This window comes from Schistocerca serialis, chromosome 3, assembly GCF_023864345.2.
Source record: "Schistocerca serialis cubense isolate TAMUIC-IGC-003099 chromosome 3, iqSchSeri2.2, whole genome shotgun sequence".
Classification (NCBI taxonomy): domain Eukaryota; kingdom Metazoa; phylum Arthropoda; class Insecta; order Orthoptera; family Acrididae; genus Schistocerca; species Schistocerca serialis.
Genome location: NC_064640.1, coordinates 767952072 through 767975267, shown reverse-complemented (window position 1 = coordinate 767975267; position 23196 = coordinate 767952072). Strand labels below are relative to the sequence as shown.

Here is a 23196-nt window from a genome sequence, read left to right as displayed (position 1 = left end):
ACTGGAGAAACGCATCATCAGCAGCAGAAGAAGTTTCTGCATCTGAGCCTTAAATGTGCGGACCAGTCGTTCAGCCTCACCGTTGGATTGTGGATGGAACGGCGGGGCCGTGACATGCATACCGCCATGACGAGCACAAAAATCCGCAAATTCGGAAGAGGCAAGTTGCGGACCATTATCAGTAACAAGAGTAGAGGGGAGGCCTTCCAAAGAAAAAATGCGGGCGAGAGCACTGGTGGTTGCCGCGGTGGTAGGCGACGTGCAACGGACAAGGAAAGGAAAGTTAGAGTAGGCATCAATTACGAGGAGCCAATAAGTACCTAAAAAGGGTCCCACAAAGTCAGCATGAATGCGCTCCCAGGGCTTCTCAGGCGAAGGCCACGGTGACAAAGATGACTTCGGGGCAGCGGCCTGTGACGCACAAGGGCCTCAGGCAGCGAGCATGTGTGCTATTTCAGAGTCGATGCCAGGCCAGTACACGTGACGGTGTGCCAGAGATTTTACAGGAATGGGCCTAGCCCGAAAAAACTGAGGCCGGGCAGTGGGTTTGAGCGTGATATAAGCTTCAAAGTCGTTTGCATGGCCTAACCTAGGAGAAAAAAGGGACGAAAATGTCGTTGACAAGGAATCCAGTTGAGCATAAGGAATAGCATCAGAGACAATATTGACAGAGTCATCTATGGAGAACCCAAAAACACAAAAGGCATCGAAACAAAAAAGATTTTCTGCATTGCTCTGGTCGACCTCAAATATGGGAACAGTGCGAACGACGGATTTTTAACATACCTCAGCATTAAACTGTCCCAAGAGAGAAATCTTCTGTTTATTGTACATCCGTAATTTCCGAGTGACAGGTGACAGGAGTTGAGAACCCAACTGAAGATACGTGGCAGCAGAACCGGTATCCACTTGCATGCGAACATCTCGACCAAGGATTTGGACAGTGAGGAATAACTTCCCTGAAAGGGAAGAAGTGCAATTGACAGACAACACAGAATCAGAATCAGCGTCATGTTCATGAACATCATGTATGCAGTCGGATTTGCAAACGGAAGACACATGGCCTTTCTTTTTGCAATTGTGACACACAGCCCAACGTTGGGGACAATCCTCGCATGAATGTTTCATAAAACACTGCGGACATGAAGGAAGTTGCCGGGGGTTTTGCTGCATTTTCTTAGCGGGTTGTTTACGGCTAGGCCGAGGCTGCGCATGGGAGCGCACTGCGGCAGGGACGTACCGCACGTGTCGTCAACAGCGCACAGAGGTTGTATGTCCCCGACATCACCCCACGCATCTATTTGCGCCCCAGTGGCGCGAGAAATTTCAAAACACTGTGCAATGGAGAGAACTTCATCTAGAGTCGGATTCGCCAACTGAAGGGCACGTTGCCGAACTTCTTTGTCGGGCGCCGACCGGATAATAACATCCCGTTCCATGGAATCGGCATAGGATTCTTTGTGATTGTCAGTAACAAATTGACACTTTCGATTGAGGCCGTGAAGTTCAGCAGCCCAAGCGCGATAGGATTGATGTGGCAGTTTTTGACAACGATAAAAGGCAACACGAGAGGCTACCACATGCGTTTGCATTTGAAAATAGACAGACAGAAGTGAGCACATTTCAGCAAAGGACAAAGATGCAGGATCCTTCAAAGGAGCCAATTGCGACAACAACTGATACATTTGAGGTGAAATCCAGCAAAGAAACAGAGGCTTACATGGTTGTTTGTCCATGACATGGAATGCCAAAAAGTGCTGTCGAAGAAGTTTTTCATAATCAGACCAGTCTTCCTCCGTCTCATCGTAAGGAGGAAAAGGAGGTACAGCCAACGACGAGAAATGCCCCGCATTTGACGCCGCGGCGAAATCGCGAATCGCCGCTGTTAGGAGCATTTGCTGTTCAAGGAGATTTTGCAATAGTTGCTCGACAGTAGCCATGGAACCCTGTGGGTCAACGGTGAAAAGGAAAAATCCACTACCTCATCGACAATTGTTATAACGTCAAGTTTAACAAATATATTTCAGAACGACAACACATATAAGTCACAGAGTAAGTTGACAAGCAAGACATGTGTACACGTTAGCATTCGAATGAGCACTGATTCCCAGTCTAGCGGCCGCTGCTCGGCTTTACGCTTAGGTGGCGCAGCTGCTGCATGGCTGGCAGACAGCGCCGCACGTAGAGGACGCCTGTAATTGCGCGGCGGCGCTTTGAATGATCGACGAGTCACAACAGGTGTGGTCTGAAGATTGATTAGCATCATCTGCTCATCAACTTGTTCTTCTTAAAATTTAATAAACTGTGGTGACTAATGATAAAATTTTGGAAAAGTTAGGGATCTACAAGTGAAGCCCATCCACCAGTGATCCTCTTGTGAAGCTGATAGGAGAGTGAATTTCTGTTGGTACCAGAGTAGAATGAAATGCTGTCTGTGCAGGCAAGCTCTGTAATTCAGTTGCTCATTGTCGGACGTGTTAGCGAGGATAAATTAGAATGTGTAGGAAATATAATCTAATTCAATAACATCCATATTGACTTTCAGGCCTATCCATTGATAGAAACAAAATACTGTAAGTGACAAATAAAGTGCCCTCTAAATAGTCATATATATTATCATGCCTATCCATTGATAGATACAAAATACTGTAAGTGGCAAATAAAATGGTGTGTATATAGTCATTTATATTATTTGTTTCACCTCTGTGATGTGTTCTTTGATTTTACTCTGTCATCTTCTTGTGGAGTGTCTTATTACATCTTTGATGTGAAGTTCCTGTGGACTTTTGACATTTTTGCTATATGCAGTGTATTTTATTTGGCACTTGCCTTCTTGTCCCTGCTGTTAATCAGTTATCACTAGGCAAGGATGCACATTTGATATAATGGTTAACTTATTCTCAAAGAGTGTTGGGTGATACTTGTGTTATGCATTTGAGGTGGACAGAAAACATAGTTTAGTATTTGCTTTTGTACACTCCAGGCATTAATCAGCTCACTGTTACTGATTGTCTTTCTTATTTTTGTTTGTTCTTTTCATTCTGGAGTATTCCATTTATGTGACATTTGTAATTTTACTAAAAATATCTGTGAATATTTCTGTGAATTTAATGTTATTAAGATGGTTTCGTTACCTCCAAAATTGTAAAATATTGCTGGCTAACTGTACTGTGAGAGTCAAAACAGAAGCACAAGTTAATAGTATATTAATTTCAAAATGTGATCTGAGTCATGGATAATAGACTTTTAAGAAATAGACATTTTACACTGTTTACCACAGTAAAAGAGCACTGGTGTGTTTTTCAGTAAAAACCAGTGTGTAAATAATGCAGTTTACCACAATTATTTGTACTTAATAGCAAATTGTTCTATTACAGTTTTCAACAAAAATAGACCTGCGCGGTATGTCAATACAGCAATTACTTATTTTGATGAAACAAAAGTATTTAATCTCTATGAGACTCCTGTTACTGAGAAGCAAATACTTGGGCGAACACTTGCAAAGGCATTTGCAGTTGCAGCAGCTCAAGCTAGACACAGATTTGGGGTAAGTTTCTACACCAGTTTAAGTCATGTTTGCAGCTACAAATTGTAGCTTTAATAATAAAATAGCTCAAGGAAACATTTTCAGTTACAAGGTTCATACAAATGAGAAAATAGTTGAGTGCCTGAGCAGGACCATTTTGTTTCATTTTAAAATATTTATTGTGTTGCTTTTTTATGTGTAATGTCTGTAGTAATGTTTCTTTATGCAAAGAAGAATCAAGCAGGAAAGTTGGAAAGTTCATAGACATGAATTTAGACTGCAAGACCAGTGACTAACTAGAAAATGAAAAATGTCAAAATATAATTATGTATTGGTAAGTTTCTCTTAAAACTAGTCTTCTGAGTGACTTAGCATTTCATTACCCTATAGCAACAAGTTTGGTTAATTGTAGAAGCAGACATCTTGACTTGGGTAGCATATGATAAAATACTTAATGATTGACACACCAGGAGTCTCAGTTTGTCACATTCAAGTTTTGTGTACACTTGAGATGAGCTCATGTTGCTGTAAGTAAAGGAGTTGTCATTGTGAACAACAACAAAGTTCCAAGAGCTTACTTTCTTGGAATATCAACCAATATATTGCTTCTTCCTAAGTATAACTTGCGAAAAGACCGTGGAGATAAAATCACAAGATCCGAACCCACACAGTCTTACCAGCAGTTGTTCTTCCTGTGAACCATTTGCAACTGGAACTGCAAAAGGGGGAAACGACATGGGTACATGAAGTACTATCCACCATACTCCATGAGGTAGCTTGCGGAGTATAGGTATAGATCTAGAACAATGTGTTCTGCCTGCAGGCAGGCTGAAGGGCAGCCTGGAGAGTTCTCCCTGTTTTCCCGAGGTTCTGATTTGAGTTCTTCTTTTTCATTTTTCTCCACATTGAACTTCTTCTGTATCCTAAAAATATTTTCTGTTGGACTTTAAGCCATCAATCTAGTGAGCTTTGTTTCTTCCCATTGCACAAATCCCTTCTATCTTGCCAATTGTTGTTTCAAGTAGCAGTCAGTTGTATACCAAAATATAGCCCATCCAATTAGATTCTATACGGAGGACATTTTCCAAAATTGATTTCATTTCTCCAACTCATTTCAATATTTACTTTGTCAGATGTGCAACTTTTTTCCCAGCCCAATATCAGTCTTACTGGTGAATGAATGCTTTTCCCAGTGCAATAAACGTCTCTTGTTACTGGATTTCCCATGTATTTGAACTGTTTAGTTTTTACCAATTTTTTTATCTTTGTTGCAAGAGATTCTCATGTCCTCTGTTTTTTCTGTATTAATTTCCATGCCAAATTCTTTCTAAGTGTCTACTATTCTATCATATCTTGTAAAGTTTTTTTGTTCACATTTTGGTTATAACCACAGTTGCATCTGCTAATTTTCATTTTAGTAATGATTCTTCCACCTTAAAATCTTCAAATTCTACTAATTCCTTTTCCACCAATTAATATCATTCTTGAAAAATCAGGAGACATGCAATAAGCTTGTCTAACTTCCCTCCAAATATTGCTACTGTTAGTGGCTGCATGCTTCGTAGTTTTACTTTTTTGATGCATATGTTAAGATGCAAATTAATCTTTGATCTTTCCAATCTACTCCAGCTAACTGTAGTATTCCTTTGAGCTGGTTCCAGTAGACCTCATCAAAAGCTATATGACAGTTAATGAAACAAACAAAACTCTACATTTAACTTTAAACACTGAATGAAATGTCTCTCAGCAATCCATTGTACCTTGCTCCTCTTCCTTTTCTAGGTCCAAACTGATCTTATTCCACGATCTCTTCTATCTCATTTTCTAAATATTTAGAAATTGGACTATAGTGTTTACTTAAGCAGTCCCATGATGAGAAAATAATTATATTTTAGCTTTTTTAATGGAAAACCAACAGTCATGAAATTTGTAGACATGATTACACGTTTCATGAAAGAAAAAAGCTAATAGGGAACTATACATATTAAAATAGACAAATGCATCATTAATTTTCATTTTCAGCTAAACAAGGAAATTAAACAATTGTGCAGTACATGTAAGAGTGATTTTACATGATTACTCTGCAATTCGATTAAATAAATTGTATAATTGTCAACTGGGGGTGGCCTTGATTAATTAATGACAGTTAAGTGTTTGCCAGAGGGCCTGGATAGAAGGTTAATTGAATTTAAGTAGTCGACCGGTGTGGCCGTGAGGTTCTAGGCGCTTCAGTCTGGAACCGCGTGACTGCTATGGTCACAGGTTCGAATCCTGCCTCGGGGATGGATGTGTGTGATGTCCTTAGGTTAGTTAGGTTTAAGTAGTTCTAAGTTCTAGGGGACTGATGACCATAGATGTTAAGTCCCATAGTGCTCAGAGCCATTTTTTTGAATTTAAGTATTCCATGTGAGCCCCTGAATGTAGCTGAAAAAGGGAGACTATTGTGCTGGCAGGTAGCCTTCATTGTCCACCACGGCAGGCTCATCTCCCGGACTAAAAGTATAAAATATTAGGCAGTTGCCCATCAACCTCTCAGTATCTCAGTGAGGTGTGTAATCAACAATTGTGGCAGCACATCTGTCAGCAAATGATGCTATACAGGCTGTTCAGAAATTCCCGTAACAAACTTCTAGGGCTTGTAGAGGCGAATGAATACATAATATTTTGAATAGGAATCCATGTCTAGAAACATCATCCAACAGTGCTACAGAGTGTCAAAGTTATAGGTGCTGGTGCCTGTAAATGAAACGAAAGAGTCGAAAGTTATAAGTGAAAACCATTCTGATACCTCTGACAATGGAATACATGTCCTGGTACTGTTGTTGCTAATATTGTAGGGTAGGCAACTACCAGTGGTGTTAATATTGACCAAACAAGGGAAAAGTCTAGTAAACATGGGCTCTAAAATTCATACCTTAAGAGCTGTGAGTGTGAATATGAACAGGTACTAATAGCTCCTCAGTATGTGTTTTAGATTCTATGTTTATGAGACTTTTTTTCCTTGTTTTGGTCCATACTACTTCCCCTGAAAGTTGCCTACCCCACAACCTTAGCAACAGCAGTACCGTATATGTATTCTACTGCCAGAGGTATCAGAATGATTTTCACATATAACTTTTGGTTTGTTTGTTTCCGGTACAGGGACCCTTACCTCAAACTGATATATTTTTCCTTCTTCATCATCTGAGGAAGTTTGCAGGTCATCACTGAATAATCCTATATATGTATACATTTACAGGTGCCGGCACCTATGACTTTGACTCTCTGTAGCATTGTTGGATGACGTTTCTGAACATATATTATGTTACTTAATCCCCTGTATAAGTCCTAGAAGTTTGTAGGAGGAATTTCCGAATATCCAGTAGAGACCTGGCACATTGGCAGTAGGCAGAAGATTCTACATTTTCTGTAAGCAGCCCGCTATAATTGTTCAGCCTCCTCTCTTCTCTCCTACATATTTTGCAACACCGGTTTTCATCAGCTTTGTGTCATTGGCAGAAGTAAAATGCTATCTTGTCACCAGTGCAAATTGTTAGTGGCATTACAAACTTCTTATTCCCTCACAGTTCATCAAATATTCTCTTCTGTCACCACAGTGTGTTAGATTTCATCTACGGGTCTGAAAAACTACCCTAAGATGTTACCGACAGCTTCTAGGTGACGTACACTCCTGGAAATGGAAAAAAGAACACATTGACACCGGTGTGTCAGACCCACCATACTTGCTCCGGACACTGCGAGAGGGCTGTACAAGCAATGATCACACACACGGCACAGCGGACACACCAGGAACCGTGGTGTTGGCCGTCGAATGGCGCTAGCTGCGCAGCATTTGTGCACCGCCACCGTCAGTGTCAGCCAGTTTGCCGTGGCATACGGAGCTCCATCGCAGTCTTTAACACTGGTAGCATGCCGCGACAGCGTGGACGTGAACCGTATGTGCAGTTGACGGACTTTGAGCGAGGGCATATAGTGGGCATGCGGGAGGCCGGGTGGACGTACCGCCGAATTGCTCAACACGTGGGGCGTGAGGTCTCCACAGTACATCGATGTTGTCGCCAGTGGTCGGCGGAAGGTGCACATGCCCGTCGACCTGGGACCGGACCGCAGCGACGCACGGATGCACACCAAGACCGTAGGATCCTACGCAGTGCCGTAGGGGACCGCACCGCCACTTCCCAGCAAATTAGGGACACTGTTGCTCCTGGGGTATCGGCAAGGACCATTCGCAACCGTCTCCATGAAGCTGGGCTATGGTCCCGCACACCGTTAGGCCGTCTTCCGCTCACGCCCCAACATCGTGCAGCCCGCCTCCAGTGGTGTCACGACAGGCGTGAATGGAGGGACGAATGGAGACGTGTCGTCTTCAGCGATGAGAGTCGCTTCTGCCTTGGTGCCAATGATGGTCGTATGCGTGTTTGGCGCCGTGCAGGTGAGCGCCACAATCAGGACTGCATACGACCGAGGCACACAGGGCCAACACCCGGCATCATGGTGTGGGGAGCGATCTCCTACACTGGCCGTACACCACTGGTGATCGTCGAGGGGACACTGAATAGTGCACGGTACATCCAAACCGTCATCGAACCCATCGTTCTACCATTCCTAGACCGGCAAGGGAACTTGCTGTTCCAACAGGACAATGCACGTCCGCATGTATCCCGTGCCACCCAACGTGCTCTAGAAGGTGTAAGTCAACTACCCTGGCCAGCAAGATCTCCGGATCTGTCCCCCATTGAGCATGTTTGGCACTGGATGAAGTGTCGTCTCACGCGGTCTGCACGTCCAGCACGAACGCTGGTCCAACTGAGGCGCCAGGTGGAAATGGCATGGCAAGCCGTTCCACAGGACTACATCCAGCATCTCTACGATCGTCTCCATGGGAGAATAGCAGCCTGCATTGCTGCGAAAGGTGGATATACACTGTACTAGTGCCGACATTGTGCATTCTCTGTTGCCTGTGTCTATGTGCCTGTGGTTCTGTCAGTGTGATCATGTGATGTATCTGACCCTAGGAATGTGTAAATAAAGTTTCCCCTTCCTGGGACAATGAATTCACGGTGTTCTTATTTCAATTTCCAGGAGTGTATATCTTAAATCTCACCTACAGGTCTAAAAAATCTTCCCTGAGGTGTTTCCATCAGCTCTTAGGTGACATATGTCTTCTCCTACAGGAAATGTGGTCTTTATTCAGTGGTTTTTCAGGCAGCAAGACAATGCAGAATGTACACACATCAAAAAAGTTTTGCATCACCCCGGTTCCCAGAACTCCTGAAGATAGACATTGACTGTGGATATTGTATCACAGACACAGTCCCTTTGACTGTTCAAGATGTCACTAAACCCACCCAAAGATGTAAACAACCATTCATGAGCAGCACCTATTAGATGCAGGTTGATCCATGTGTATAGCAGATGAAACTGTAGGTAGACCTGTAATTGGACCACACACCATTTGCTGTTGTAACATATCTTCACCTTAGAAACAGGTTAAAGAGGGCGAGGAAGGCAGCATCTAGCAAGCTGATGCAGAGGTATGGAAAAAAAGAACAGTTATGTAGTAGCTCTCATATTTTTTAAGAAGTTTTTAATTACACTGCCAGAGGAAAAAAAAATTGTACGCCCGGAAAGATGACATCACTTTTGGTCTGATGGTGGCATATGCCACCTGGGGTATAGTAGCTGTACTGATAATGGTTTCAACGTTATCTGCCAACAGATAGTGTAGTGGTATAGCTACCAGAATGGCACCTGTGTCTACCTTTTAGTAGGGGATGCTCACAGCCAGAAGGCCCAATGTGGTGCAAATATGTGAAGCAAGCAGGCAACCCTGTCACGGAGACGCACTCATGCTTCCGATAGCTAATTGAACAAGTTTGAAAGGTCTCAAATTGTGGCCTTCTGAGTGACAGGATTGTCCTTTCAGAGAGCTGTGACATAAGTTGGACGTGCTGCGTCAGTTGTCCAATAATGCTGGTATCAGTGATCATGTGCACATTCTCACACCCGTAGATGAGGTTCTGGGCATCCACACAGCACAGACATCCACCAGGATCTTCGTATTGTAAGGGCAGCAGTGTCATGTCATACAGCAACCACAGCACAGATAAGAGGGCTTATGAGCCGAGACATGTCAACACAAACTGTTGCGAACTTGTTATTCATAGTAGGACTACGTGCACACACACCTCTAGCCCACCTTCCACTCACACTACTGCAGCGATATGAATAACTCGACTGGTGCCACCAGAGGATCACTTGGAAGATGGAATGGTATGCCATGGCCTTCAGCGATGAAAGCATATTCTGCCTGCGTGCTAGTGATGGTCGTTTGTACGTATGATGGAATTTGCAAAATGGACTGTCCTATGTGTCTAGCTCCAACTATCATTCTGCATTCAAAGTCTATTAATTCCCATCATATGGGTTTGATTCCCGGCTGGGCCAGGCAGTTTCTCCACCCGAGGACTGGGTGTTTGTGTTGTCCTCATCATTTGATCATCATTCAGGAAAATGGTGAGACTGGACAGTGAAAAGATTGGGAATTTGTACTGGCACTGATAAACATGCTGTTAAGCATCTCTCAAACTAAAAATCATCAATTCTCGTCATGTGGCCATAATCACGTCGAAATCGTTTTCATATGAATCACCTAAGTACAAATGACAGCTCTGCCAATGCACTGCCCTTCTATACTTGTGTATGCCACCATTTGTACCTGTGCATATCACTACACCTTAACTTTTGTCACCTCAGTATATATCACTTTGATTTTAAATTTTTCTACCCTTTGTTGTCATCAGTTGCCTCTTCAACTTCCAATAAATTTTCATGATTCTGAATCTTTTTGTTGTCCAGATACTGAATGTAATTCTCACACATTTTTTGTATTTTTGCCCATAAGTGAGTAAGTTCAGTTTCAGTGCAAAAACTGATTATTCATCTTCCAGATCCCCTACCAAATTCTGGTGCATCATGTCATAATGTTCTTGTCTATGAAATTCTATTATGTCTTCACAAACCTTCCTTTGCCCGTTTCCCTTTTAATACATTATTAAATCTCATCTATTCATTAATGTCCCCTTTTCTCTTTCTTCTCAAGTGTTTCTAGTGTAATCTGCGGTCACCTTAGTATACTTTTAATCTTATCCATCCCATTGTTGAGCATATTCAAGAGGACATTCTTAATTATTTTCCCAAAAGGTTTTTTTGTGTGCTTTTTAGAGGAATTCAGCCTTACCTGTACTTCTATTGTATCTGCTTCCTTTCAAATTACACATGCTATTCTTGAATCTCTTTTTGGTCAGTATGTAATCAATCTTATAGCAGCTGCAGTCTCCAGAACTTTTCCATGTGTGCAATTTTATTTTTCTCAGTCGAAACAAAGTATTCATCACTACCAGATGTTCTTTTCCCTACAAAAATCTATAAGCGTCATGTCTCTTTCACTTATTCCAAGTCAAATGGTTCTACAGTTTTAGTGGCAATTTGAATTCTCCCATCATTATGCCATTTACTAACTCTTTCACTTCCTCCCTCAAGATGTCACTTGTTTATTTTTGTGCCCAATTGTGGGCATATACTGGGTGTCCCAATACTTTAGGGTCAAAATTATACAGACTGTTGAAGATCCTAAACTGATTCGGTTTAAATGACACTTTGGACTGGCTGTGTTCTGTCATTGATAGTTATTCTGGCAATACATACCCTTTTCAGCTGCACATATTTGCAACTTTCAGCATAATTGCTTTCATATCACAGTACATGCTCTCCTGTAGCTCATGTCAAGAAGCATTTGACATTACAAAAAAATGAAACTCCTGAGTCAACTAGCACCTTTATAAGTTGGCCGTCAATGATGAAGTCAGTGAGATTTCTTGACATCTTTGTGACTTTTATCCATGGATGATTTTCATCTGTGGCAGCCCCACCTCCATATAAGGTTGCCATGCTTAGTAGCCCTGAATTTGGCAGCTAGATGAGTGGCTGGTAACTCTGTACAGTGACAGGGAATGGCTATGTCCCACTGGCTGACTGTAATTGTTGAGTGTAGTAGTTGAGTGATGTGAATAGGACTGTTGTGATGGTTGATGTCCTGCAGTGTAGTAGTAATCAGAAACTCGTCTTCTTTGTCGTCAATAGTGTACAACATGTCCACTGTAGAATCACACCAGTTTCTTGTCCTGTATCCTTCAAATGGTTCTTCTGTGGGGTGGCGTAGGACTTGGTTATAAGTGCTGTTGTCCAGTGCTGGGTTACCGTTTGATGCCTGCAGTATGAGTCCAAGTTGGCCAAGTCCATTCTACCTTGGTGCATTTGACTGCTGGTAGAAATTTAGTCCCAAAGATCAATACATGTCTTCTTTGGCATTCTTTGTTTAGCTAGTGATGTATTGAGTCAACATTCATGGCTGCTATCTCTTGCTTTCTCACTCTGATAGTTCCAGTTGCCCTAAAATGCTGTATTCATTCTTTCACTACATGAAGTGTGAGTGAGGCAAGATGGTGGTGGTCTTCCACAACTGCCATAGGACCACATTTGTGAGTTGGTCATACTTTTTTTATTTGACTCTTTCTTCTTACATTTCCTGCATTCGCTGGCACCACCTGATGAATTCCTCAGTTGCTGTCGTACCCTTTACCAAAAAATCGTGGTATATGGCTGCTGTGAATCCTTTCATCAGGTATGAGATTTTGTCAGCTTCTATCATATTTGATTCACAATGTGGCATAGGTCAAAAACATTCTGTATGTAAGACTGTGTCATTTCGGCATGACACTGGGTCCTGTTCTTCAGTTGTTCTTCCAATATGTGAACTTGCTGCTGATTATCACTACATATCTTCCTCAGTTTGGCCTTGAATGCTTTTCAGGTATTGAGCTTCTCTTAGCTGTTCTTAAGCCACTGTTGGGCTGCGCATCGGTGTAAAAGTACACATTCGCCAAACACATCATGTCATCCCACCTGTTGTATTTGGTGATTTGATCGAATCCTTTTACCCATTTCATTTCATTAGGTCTTAACCAGCGTCTCTAAAAAATGCTGATGTACAGACCTTCTGAATGATGATCTGCTTGTATTCCTGATCTTGTCCATGTAGGCAATGACATTTATGATGCCTAATTGAAGCTATGGTGATATAAATGGTTTTGAACTACCCTGCATCTCTGCCAAACAATGTCACATCATAACCATACTAAAGTCCAAATTCAAAAGCAGGATCATCAATGACATATGATACTTAGCTCTAAAAGAATGTTTATTACGGACACCAACATACAGGTGGAACAAAACTGACCTCTGGGACAGAGAGTAGGGCTATTTATGTAAAGTTCAAATACCCCAGAATATATAAACATTACAAATATAGGACATTTCAATAACTTTCCAGAAATGATAAATCACTTGCTGGTGATCTGGTTTGAACTGGCAAACCACGGCACACCAGCCAGAGATGGTAATCATAACACCATACTGCATGAACCACAGCTTGCAGCAATATTCATAGCTATTACAAACTACATTACCCTGAGGTGACAAAAGTCATGGGATAGTGATGAGTACATATACAGATGATGGCAGTATCGCATACACAAGGTATAAAGGGGCAGTGCATTTGCGGGACTTTCATTTGTACTCAGGTGATTCATGTGAAAAGGTTACCAGCACGGTTAAGGCCACACGATGGCAACGCAGAATTGGTAATTGGAGCTAGATGCATGGGACATTCCATTTTGGAAATCATTAGGGAATTCGATATTCCAAAATCCACAGTCAAGAGTGCGACCTTGGCTTGCCCGCGAAAGGCAAAGGTCCCAAGTTCGATTCTCAGTTGTACACACAGTTTTAATCTGCCAGAAAGTTTCATATCAGCGCACACTCCATTGCAGTGTGAAAATCTCATTCTGAGATATCAGTTCGTGCACAAAATTGTACACTGATAACACTTTTGCAATTATGAGTGGCTATAGATGCAGCATGGCTCAATATTTATGCAGGGGACTTCCAACAATTTGTTGAGCACATGCCACATCGAGTTGCTGCACTACACAGGGCAAAAGGTGGTCTGACGCAATATTAGGAGATATCCCATGATTTTTGTCAGCTCAGTATATGTACGCGTTTGTATCTGCTAGTTGTTTTGCATTGGCAAATAGCATTTTGATGTGGTGACATGAAGGCAATAGTGTGGAGCTGTTGTTTTTTCAGTTTCAAACTCTAAACTTCTCTTTGTCCCTGGAGTCCAAGCTTCTGTAGCTGATACTGTATAGAAATCAACACTAACAGTGCACTGTTCCAATAAGTCACTGATTCCAGAGCATTTCAGATACCAAAAAGGTTACTCCCATTGACAGCAGGTATGAGAATAACTGGAGTACCCTGTCCCAGAAAGTCATCAGAAGTGTGTTTCAGTATTTTTATAATACAGTGATATAAACAGGGAAGTAATTTATACATTCACAATGCCTTCTTTGTGGTTGTAACTCAATAAGTAATAAAATAGTAGGTCTTACTGAAAGGCAATAAACTTTTGCCAGCAGAGGGAGCTACTCAGGTGCATCATCTTTTCTTTCATCCATTCACATAGGGTATAGTGCTGCGGGCCCTTTAAATATAGTGCACAATCCAGTGACACATATCTTCATTCTCCTGCAAGATGACACTCCAGTGTGGAGTATATCACATTTTATATGATTCTATTTTGTTTTCAGACAAGAGGGAAGAGGCTGATTCACCTGCAAATGTTCCCTGTATTTTAGAATGACACAAACATAGCAATTTTTTTTATTCTCTGACAAGTCTGTCTAGTTCCCTTAAATAATCAAGAGACGTCTTTAATATATTTTATCAGAGTGGCTGTTTTATGCCATTCTCTTTTGTATTTGATCAACTAGCCACACTTTCCGGAGCTTTTATTTTAGTCTTAACACTCTTCTTTTTTAGATTTAGAATAACTACAATTTTTACAGTTTGAGTGATGTAAATTTGAGTGAAAAGTAGTAGAAATTTTACTCATTTTAACCACATTTTTGTCTGACTGTTTTTAGCACCATTGTTAACAACCTTTACAATGAGTGCATTAAATCCACAGCCACACAAACTATATGTTTTAGAATTCTGTGAAAGTATTAAACTGTATTTGTTATATCTGGCCAAGATATAATGACAACCACATGATAACAGTTTCAGCATCAACCCTTTCAGTTAGAGATTAAACTTTTTTTTATCCTTGTATTATATGCAAAAAGCATAACACGTGAATCTTGTGAGTAATACTTCTTGATTGCCTCATATTCAAAATGCCTATCACCAAGAGAGAGACATGAAAGTAATCTATTGAGTTGTGTCATATACATAAGATGAGAACTGTTAACCTTCTGTTTTACTCCACACTATTCCAACTTTCTCATGAGAATATTGCAGTTCACACAGTCAGAAGTGTTAGCTAAGTCACAAAATATTCCTAAACATAATTTCTGAATAAAATAAATTACCTGTTAACTCAAATACAGCCTGTTCATTTGGCAGTTAATCTGGAGTCCAACTTAATGTCACTAAGAATTTTTATCTACCAAGGTTTTGTAAATCCTTTTGTACATGACGAAAAAATGTAAGTGTTCAAAAGAGTGAAATTTACCATCAGTCTTGTACTTTTAAGTTCTCTCACCCTTGTGACGAGGCTTGACAGCAAAGTATTGAAACACATCTCGAGAACTATCACTATAAATATTTATTGTATAAATTACTTAATATGTTACAGGTATTTTCAATTTTGGTGGTGAAATTTGATTAATTTGTTGTGGATTTCATTACATCCACAATCATGTAACGTGTTATGAACCATGAAAATTAATGTTGCAGTTAAAGTTTATAGGATTACTGTTTTATTTTCTTGTGTGGGGGTCTTGCTTTAATAGCTGTTGTGGTCAGAACCTTTTGTCCTTAGTGAGAGTAATCATTGTAATCTAGGAGTTGCATTAGAGCATCCACTATTGCCTACACATTTGTGTTGTTGCAGTCTTAATATGGTTCTCCAAAACAAAAGTAACGAAACACTATGCTATGCTTGCTTTGTCATTGCTTTATTTGTGTGTACCAAACCTGTTTCACCTCTTCATGCTTGCCATCTTTAGTGATCTGGAATACGAAGGAAATTATTTAATTATACATATTTTGATAGGAGATCTGCAGTGATTCTTGGCAGCTCATTTAAATATAACTGTTCTATTTACAACTATACAGTTTCTTCCTATTGATAAATTACATTAAAACATTTCTCTGTACATAATCTGTATTGTAGCATCCTGCACAATAGTTGAAGAACTAATTCACAGTTTACCATTAAAAAAATTGACACGCACACGCACGCGCGCGCACACACACACACACACACACACACACACACACACACACACACACAAACACCCCCCCCCCCCACACACACACACAGAGTGCCCCACTACTTCCATCCCCACCCAACTCCATCCCCCCCTCCCCCCTCTATCCCACTGTGATCTTGCTGTTATAACATCAAGTTAAACACATATATTTCAAAACGACACAACATGTGTAAGTCACAGAGAAAGTTGACCAAGCAAAACTTGTGAACACGGTAACATTCAAATTAGCACTGAGTCCAAGTCTAGCGGCCACTGGCTGGCTGGCTGGCCGCTTAGGTGGCGTGGCTGCTGCATATCTGGCAGACAGCGCCGCATGTATAGGACGCGCGTAATTGCGCGGCGGCACTTTGAATGATCGGCGAGTCACAACACTTTTCCCCCCCTTTGAAATTTTTGCACTGGTCTTGATGGATGTGGCCTGTAGATTGCTAATGTCCATAGGCGTTGTTTGACTGGCCATAAAGTCTCGAGGAGGAGGCTTCCCATACGGACGGAAGTGTCCCCGATGATAACGGGTCGAGATGACAGGAGACAGAGGGATCGAATCAGCTGGGGCCCCATGCATCAATCTGCCCGTTTTGGCAAGTCCGGTTGATATAACAGGAGACATGGGCAATGTGTCGGCGTCGGTAGGAGAAGAAGGCGAGTAGAGTTGCTCCGACAGATGATGGACATCTGGTTCCTGCATGGGCACATCTCCTGGTGGCGTCCGTTCTTGTGCTGGCACCGAGATGACAGTGAGAGGGCTGCGTTGTGAGTAATGAGAGATGCCAAGATCCAGAGTGTCAGGTAGAGCCGAAGGTGGTGTATCAGCATTCGGAACAGGAATTGCCGGCACACGAGGCCGAAGCTGGTCCGAATGACACACTGCAACACCCATGTCCATTTGCATTTCATACAGGCGTCGGCCACGGTGTCGTAAGATGTGGCCAGGAATCCATTTTGGCCGCCTGCCATATCCCCGTACCCATACAAGGTCATCGGCGGTGAACCGGCCACGCGAAGGCACCTGTGGCCGGGAGGTGGAAGGCTGCAGAAGATGAAGTAGCATGCGGGGCTGTCGTCCAGAAATTGGGGAAGCGCATCATCAGCAGCAGAAGAAGTCAGGAGTTTCCGCATCTGAGCCTTAAATGTGCGGACCAGTCGTTCAACCTCACCGTTTGATTGTGGATGGAACGGAGGGGCCATGACAGGCATAACGCCGTGATGAGCACAAAAATCCGCAAATTCGGAAGAGGCAAATTGTGGACCATTATCAATAACAAGAGTAGAGGGAAGGCCTTCCAAAGAAAAACTGCGGGCGAGAGCACTTGTGGGTGCCACAGTGGTAGGCGACGTGCAACGGACAATGAAAGGAAAGTTAAAGTAGGCATCAATTACGAGTAGCCAGTAAGTACCTAAAAAAGGTCCCGCAAAGTCAGCATAAATATGCTCCCAGGGCATCTCAGGCGAAGGCCACGGTGACAAAGATGACTTCGGGGCAGCGGCCTGTGACGCACAAGGGCCGCAGGCAGCGACCATGTGTGCTATTTCAGTCAATGCCAGGCCAGTACACATGACGGTGCACCAGAAATTTTGTGCGAGAGACACCCCAGTGCCCTTGATGAAGGAGGTGCAAGACTGAAGCATGCAAAGACGCAGGTACCACAAAGCGCGGCGAAGCGTTGTCGGTGGAAAGGAGGATGACACCATCCCTAGTCGTGAGGCGGTAGCGCAAAGCGTAGTAGTTCCGCAATGGATCAGAAATCTTAGCGGACGGACGATCTGGCCAACCCTTCTGAATACAGCGTAAAACCTGGGAGAGTGTAGGGTCAGAACCCATAGCAGCCGCCGGCTGGTCCCCAGTGATGGGGAATCCATCCACAACCCGCTGCTCAGCAACATCCAGGTAAAAACAAAAAAGTTCGTCCCTATCGAATGCCAGATCAGGACCCATGGGAAGGCGACACAGTGCATCAGCATTCGCATGTTGAGCCGTCGGCCGGAAATGGATCTCATAACTGAAACGAGACAAGTAAAGAGCCCAACGCTGGAGGCGGTATGCAGCCTTGTCAGGAAGTGATGTTGATGGATGAAACAATGAAACAAGTGGTTTGTGCTTTTGTTGGGCATCCATGAGCGTTTTGGAGGCATAAGCAATGGGTTGTTCAGAACCATCAGAAAAACGGTGCGCAAGGACTGCACTGACCCCGTACTGAGAGGCGTCCGTGGCAAGAACAAGATGTTGGCCAGGTCGATAAGTAGCCAAGCACGGGGCCTGTTTCAAGATAGTCTTCAATTTCAGGAAAGCCGCATCGCGTGACGCGGACCAGTGAAAAGGCACTTTTTTTTGCAACAGGTGATGCAACGGCTGAGCCACCGAAGCAGCAGACGGTAAAAACTTGTGATAGTAAGCTATTTTCCCCAAGAAGGCCTGCAGTTCCTTAACAGATGTAGGGCGAGGAAGGGCATCGATCGCAGCAATAATTTGCTGTAATGGACGAATACCATCGCGAGATAGTTGAAACCCCAAGTACGTGATAGATGCCTAAAAAATTTTGATTTCTCAAGATTACACTTAAGACCGGTAGTCCGTAAGACATGAAAAGGTGTGCGGAGGTTCTGAAGATGTTTTTCAGTGGTGGAGCCAGTGACAACAATGTCGTCCATGTAATTGATACACCCAGGACAGGGAGCAATAATTGTTCCAAGAATCACTGAAAGAGAGCAGGAGTGCTGGCAACCCCGAATGGCAATCGTTGGTATTGACAGAGGCCAAAAGGCGTGTTAAGGACCAGAAACTGCCGGGAAGCAGCATCGAGGGGAAGTTGTTGATAAGCTTCTGACAGGTCAATTTTAAAAAAATACTGGCCACCCGCAAGTTTAGTGAATAATTCTTTAGGTCAGGGCATAGGATAAGTGTCAATGAGGCATTGTGCATTTACAGTGGCTTTAACATCGCCACAGAGACGAATATCATCATTTGGCTTAGCAACGACAACGACAGGAGAGGACCGCTCACTGGAAGTGACAGGAAGCAAGACCCCTGAAGTAGTGAGACGATCCAGCTCCCATTTTACCCGATCACGAAGGGCCACAGCAAATGGCCGACCCTGAAAAAACTTAGGCCGAGCAGTGGGTTTGAGCGTGATATGAGCTTCAAAGTCGTTTGCACGGCCTAACCCAGGAGAAACAAGGGACGAAAATGTCGTCGACAAGGAATCCAATTGAGCATAAGGAATAGCATCAGAGACGATATTGACAGCGTCATCTATGGAGAACCCAAAAACGCAAAAGGCATCGAAACCAAAAAGATTTTCTGCGTTACTCTGGTCGACCACAAATATGGGAACAGTGCGAATGACGTATTTGTAAGATACCTCAGCACTAAATTGTCCCAAGAGAGAAGTCTTCTGTTTATTGTATGTCCGTAATTGCTGAGTGACAGGTGATAGGAGTGGAGAACCCAACGGAAGATATGTCTGAGAATTAATGATAATGGCAGCAGAACCAGTATCCACCTGCATGCGAACATTCCGACCAAGGTTTTGGACTGTGAGGAATAACTTCCCTGAAAGGGAAGAAGTGCAATTGACAGACAATATAGAAGCAGAATCAGTGTCACGGTCATGAACATCATGTATGCGGTCGGATTTGCAAACGGAAGACACATGACCCTTCTTTTTGCAATTGTGACACACGGCCCAATGTTGGGGACAATCCTCGCGTGAATGTTTCGTAAAACACTGCGGACATGGAGGAAGTTGCCGGGGGTTTTGCTGCAGTTTCTGAGAGGGCTATTTACAGTTAGGCCGAGACTGCGTGTGTAGTGTACTGCGGCCACGTCGGCAGGCGGGGACACGCTGCGCGCGTCGTCAACAGCGCACAGAGGTTGTATGTCCCCAACATCACCCCACTCCTCTATTTGCGCTCCAGTGGCGCGAGAAATTTCAAAAGACTGTGCGACGGATAGGACTTCATCTAGAATCGGATTTGCCTACTGAAGGTCATGTTGCCTCACTTCTTTGTCGGGCGCCGACCGGATAATAGCATACACTGAAGAGCTAAAGAAAGTGGTACACCTGCCTTATATCATGTAGGGCCCCCATTAGCACACGGAAGTGTTGCAAGACACTGTGGCATGGACTCGACCAATGTCTCAAGTAGTGCTGGAGGGAATTGACATCATGTCCTGCAGGGCTATCCATAAATCCATAAGAATACAAGGGTGTGGAGGTCACTTCTGAACAGCACGTTGCAAGGCGTCCCAGATATGCACAATAATGTTCATGCCTGAGGAGTTTGGTGGCCAGCGGAAGTGTTTAAACTCAGAGGAGTGTTCCTGGAGCCTCTCTGTAGCAATTCTGGACATGTGGGGTGTTGCATTATCCTGCTGTAATTACCCAGGTCTCTTGGACTGCAGAATGGACATGAAAGGATGCAGGTGATCAGACAGCATGCTTACGTACATGTCACCTGTCAGAGTCGTATCTAGACATACCATGGGTCCCATATCACTCCAATTGCATATGCCCACCAACTTGAACAGTCCTGCTGATATGCAGGGTCCATGGATTCACAAGGTTATCTCCATACCCGTACTCGTCCATTTGCTTGATACAATTTTAAAGGAGACTCATCCAACCAGGCAACATGTTTTGGTTCATCAACAGTCCAATGTCGGTGTTGACAAGCCCAGACAAGGTGTAAATCTTTGTGTCGTGCAGTCATCAAGGGTACACAAGTGGGCCTTTGGCTCCAAAAGCCCATATTGATGATGTTTCGTTGAATGGTTTGCACGCTGACACTTGGTGATGGCCCAGCACTGAAATCTGCAGCAATTTGCAGTAGGGTTGCACTTCTGTCATGTTGATTGATTCTCTTCGGTCGTTGTTGGTCCCATTCTTGCAGGATCTTTTTCTCGCCACAGCCATGTTTTTGTTTGATGTTTTATCAGATTCCTGATATTCGTGGTATGCTCGTGAAATGGTCGTATGGGAAAATCCCTACTTCATCGCTACCTCGGAGATGCTGTGTCCCATTGCTTGTGCCCTGGCTATAACACCACATTCAAACTCACTTAAATCTGCCGGTGTAGCAGCAGTAACCAATTTAACAACTGCGCCAGACACTCTGCTAACTGTATTTGCAACACATTTTGCAGACAGTACCCACATATACCATTGAATGTACCTGCAAAAATATGTGATTGTACAACACATAGTTCAGGAGATATGACTGTCATAAACATTGTGATGTGTGAAAATGAAACTGCAGGGCGAAATTCGCTAGAGATAGGTGTGCAATGCGTGTACAAATATGAATGTAGTAGGTTGAATATATGTCAAATGTATGTGACAAGCGTGTACGTGAGTAAACCTGTGGGTAAAAGGGGAGGGGGGAAGAGCAATTGGACAGAGAGGGGCAGGAGGAGATGAACAGAGAGATGGAGAAGGAGAAGATGGTCTAATAGAAGACTGGACTAAAGACATACTTGGACAATGCCGGGTACTCAGCTAGTAATTAAGTAATTTTGTTTGTATTATAGACTACTGAAGGTGTCTAGCATGAAGGGACAAAACATATTTGGTACACACATGTAAAACATTCATTTGTAAAATATGGAATTTTTCTTATGTATATGATAAAGCATAATGCAGTAGCAATTGTAGAGAAATGGCTGCAAATATCAACAGTAGAAACACGATGAGTTAACTTTGACAATCTTGTTGTTTTTAATGTTCTACTTCATTCCTTTTCTTTTACTAGGACAATGTCAAGAACCTACCAGAACCAGTCACCATACAGTGCATACAGACAGATGGAAGGTGGTTCCATTTTTTAGTGTTCCAGCTCAACACACTGAATCTGAATGGCAAAGACGGAGTAAAGAATATAATGTGGAATATTCCAAGAATCCAATTATTTAATTCATGTACTTATATCAAAGGTAAACCAACATTGGAGGGATATAATCCAGAGGTATTTAAGAGATTGTTGGGATTTTATAAACACAGTCTTCACTAGCAGAATGTTATTGTCAACTATAAATAAACAAATTGTATAGACAAATCTGAGTAAACTTTTTCTGTTATACCAACAGTAATAGTATTACACCACATTCATGTGATTACATTCAGTTTTAGAAGCAATAAATTAATTCCCTTTGGTAAACACCATTTCATAAAAAAAAAAACGGCGCAATTTGTATGATAGAAAGTAATTTGTCACCAATTATTTGATAAATAGTGTTTACAAGTGGATGGGGCAACTGTTAAGTTAATGCAAAGTTATTGAGCCGTTTTGACACATTACCTGTCTGCGTTTGTCTCGGGCTCTTTGACTGACATTTGTTTAATGATTTTTGGCATTTCACCAGTACAAGTGGCATTGACAAAGATTCACCCTCTGTTGCCAGTGGCAGCACAGCACCAGCAATAGTGGACGAATCTTCAACATTGCCGGCCACTCGTGCCTAATGAAACATCAGAAAAATTGTAAATGAATGTCAGCCAAAGATCTCAAGACAAAAGCCAACAGGCAATAAGTTTAGTTAATGTATACTGTAATTGTACTTACCATTCAGTTCCTTTTATACACACATCAAAAAAAGTTTCGCATCACCTTGGTTCTGAGAGTTCTGGAACCTGTACAGAAAATTGGAATGGAGATCAACATAAACATCATTTCTGCCCTTTTTATTGCTCATGAAAACCACACATTGCAGTTTGTACCACCATACTGTGAGACCTTCAGAGGTGGTGGTCAAGAGTGCTGTACACACCGGTACCTCTAATACCCAGTAGCATGTCTTCTTGCATTGATGCATGCCTGTATTTACCATGGCATACTATTCACAAGTTCATCAAGGTACTGTTGGTCCAGATTGTGCCACTCCTCAATGGCGATTTGGCGTATATCCGTCAGAGTGGTTGGTGGGTCATGCCGTCCATAAGCAGCCCTTTTCAATCCATCTCAGGCATGTTTGATAGGGTTCCTGTCTGAAGAACATGCTTGCCACTCTACTCGAGTGATATCGTTATCCTGAAGGAAGTCATTCACAAGATGTCCAGGATAGGGGCGCGAATTGTCGGCCATGTAGATGAATACCTTGCCAATATGCTGCTGATACAGTTGCACTATCAGTCAGAGCATGGCATTCATGTATCATACAGTCATTATGGCGCCTTCCATGACCACCAGTGGCGTACGTCGGCCACACATAATGCCATCCCAAAACAGCAAAGAACCTCCACCTTGCTGCACTCACTGGACAGTGTGGCTAAGGAG

General features: G+C 42.8%; 1 protein-coding gene across 1 annotated transcript in view; it reads left to right on the top strand.

The window, feature by feature from the left end:
- LOC126470609 (39S ribosomal protein L37, mitochondrial) overlaps nt 1-22008 on the top strand; it is a 79249-nt gene extending 57241 nt beyond the window's left edge. Inside the window, exons 5-6 of the mRNA XM_050098562.1 lie at nt 3378-3547; nt 21676-22008. Coding sequence (XP_049954519.1) covers nt 3378-3547; nt 21676-21933 — 428 coding nt within the window. The 3' untranslated portion in view covers nt 21934-22008. The remainder of the gene's footprint in view (nt 1-3377; nt 3548-21675) is intronic.
- The last annotated feature ends 1188 nt before the right edge of the window (nt 22009-23196 follow it).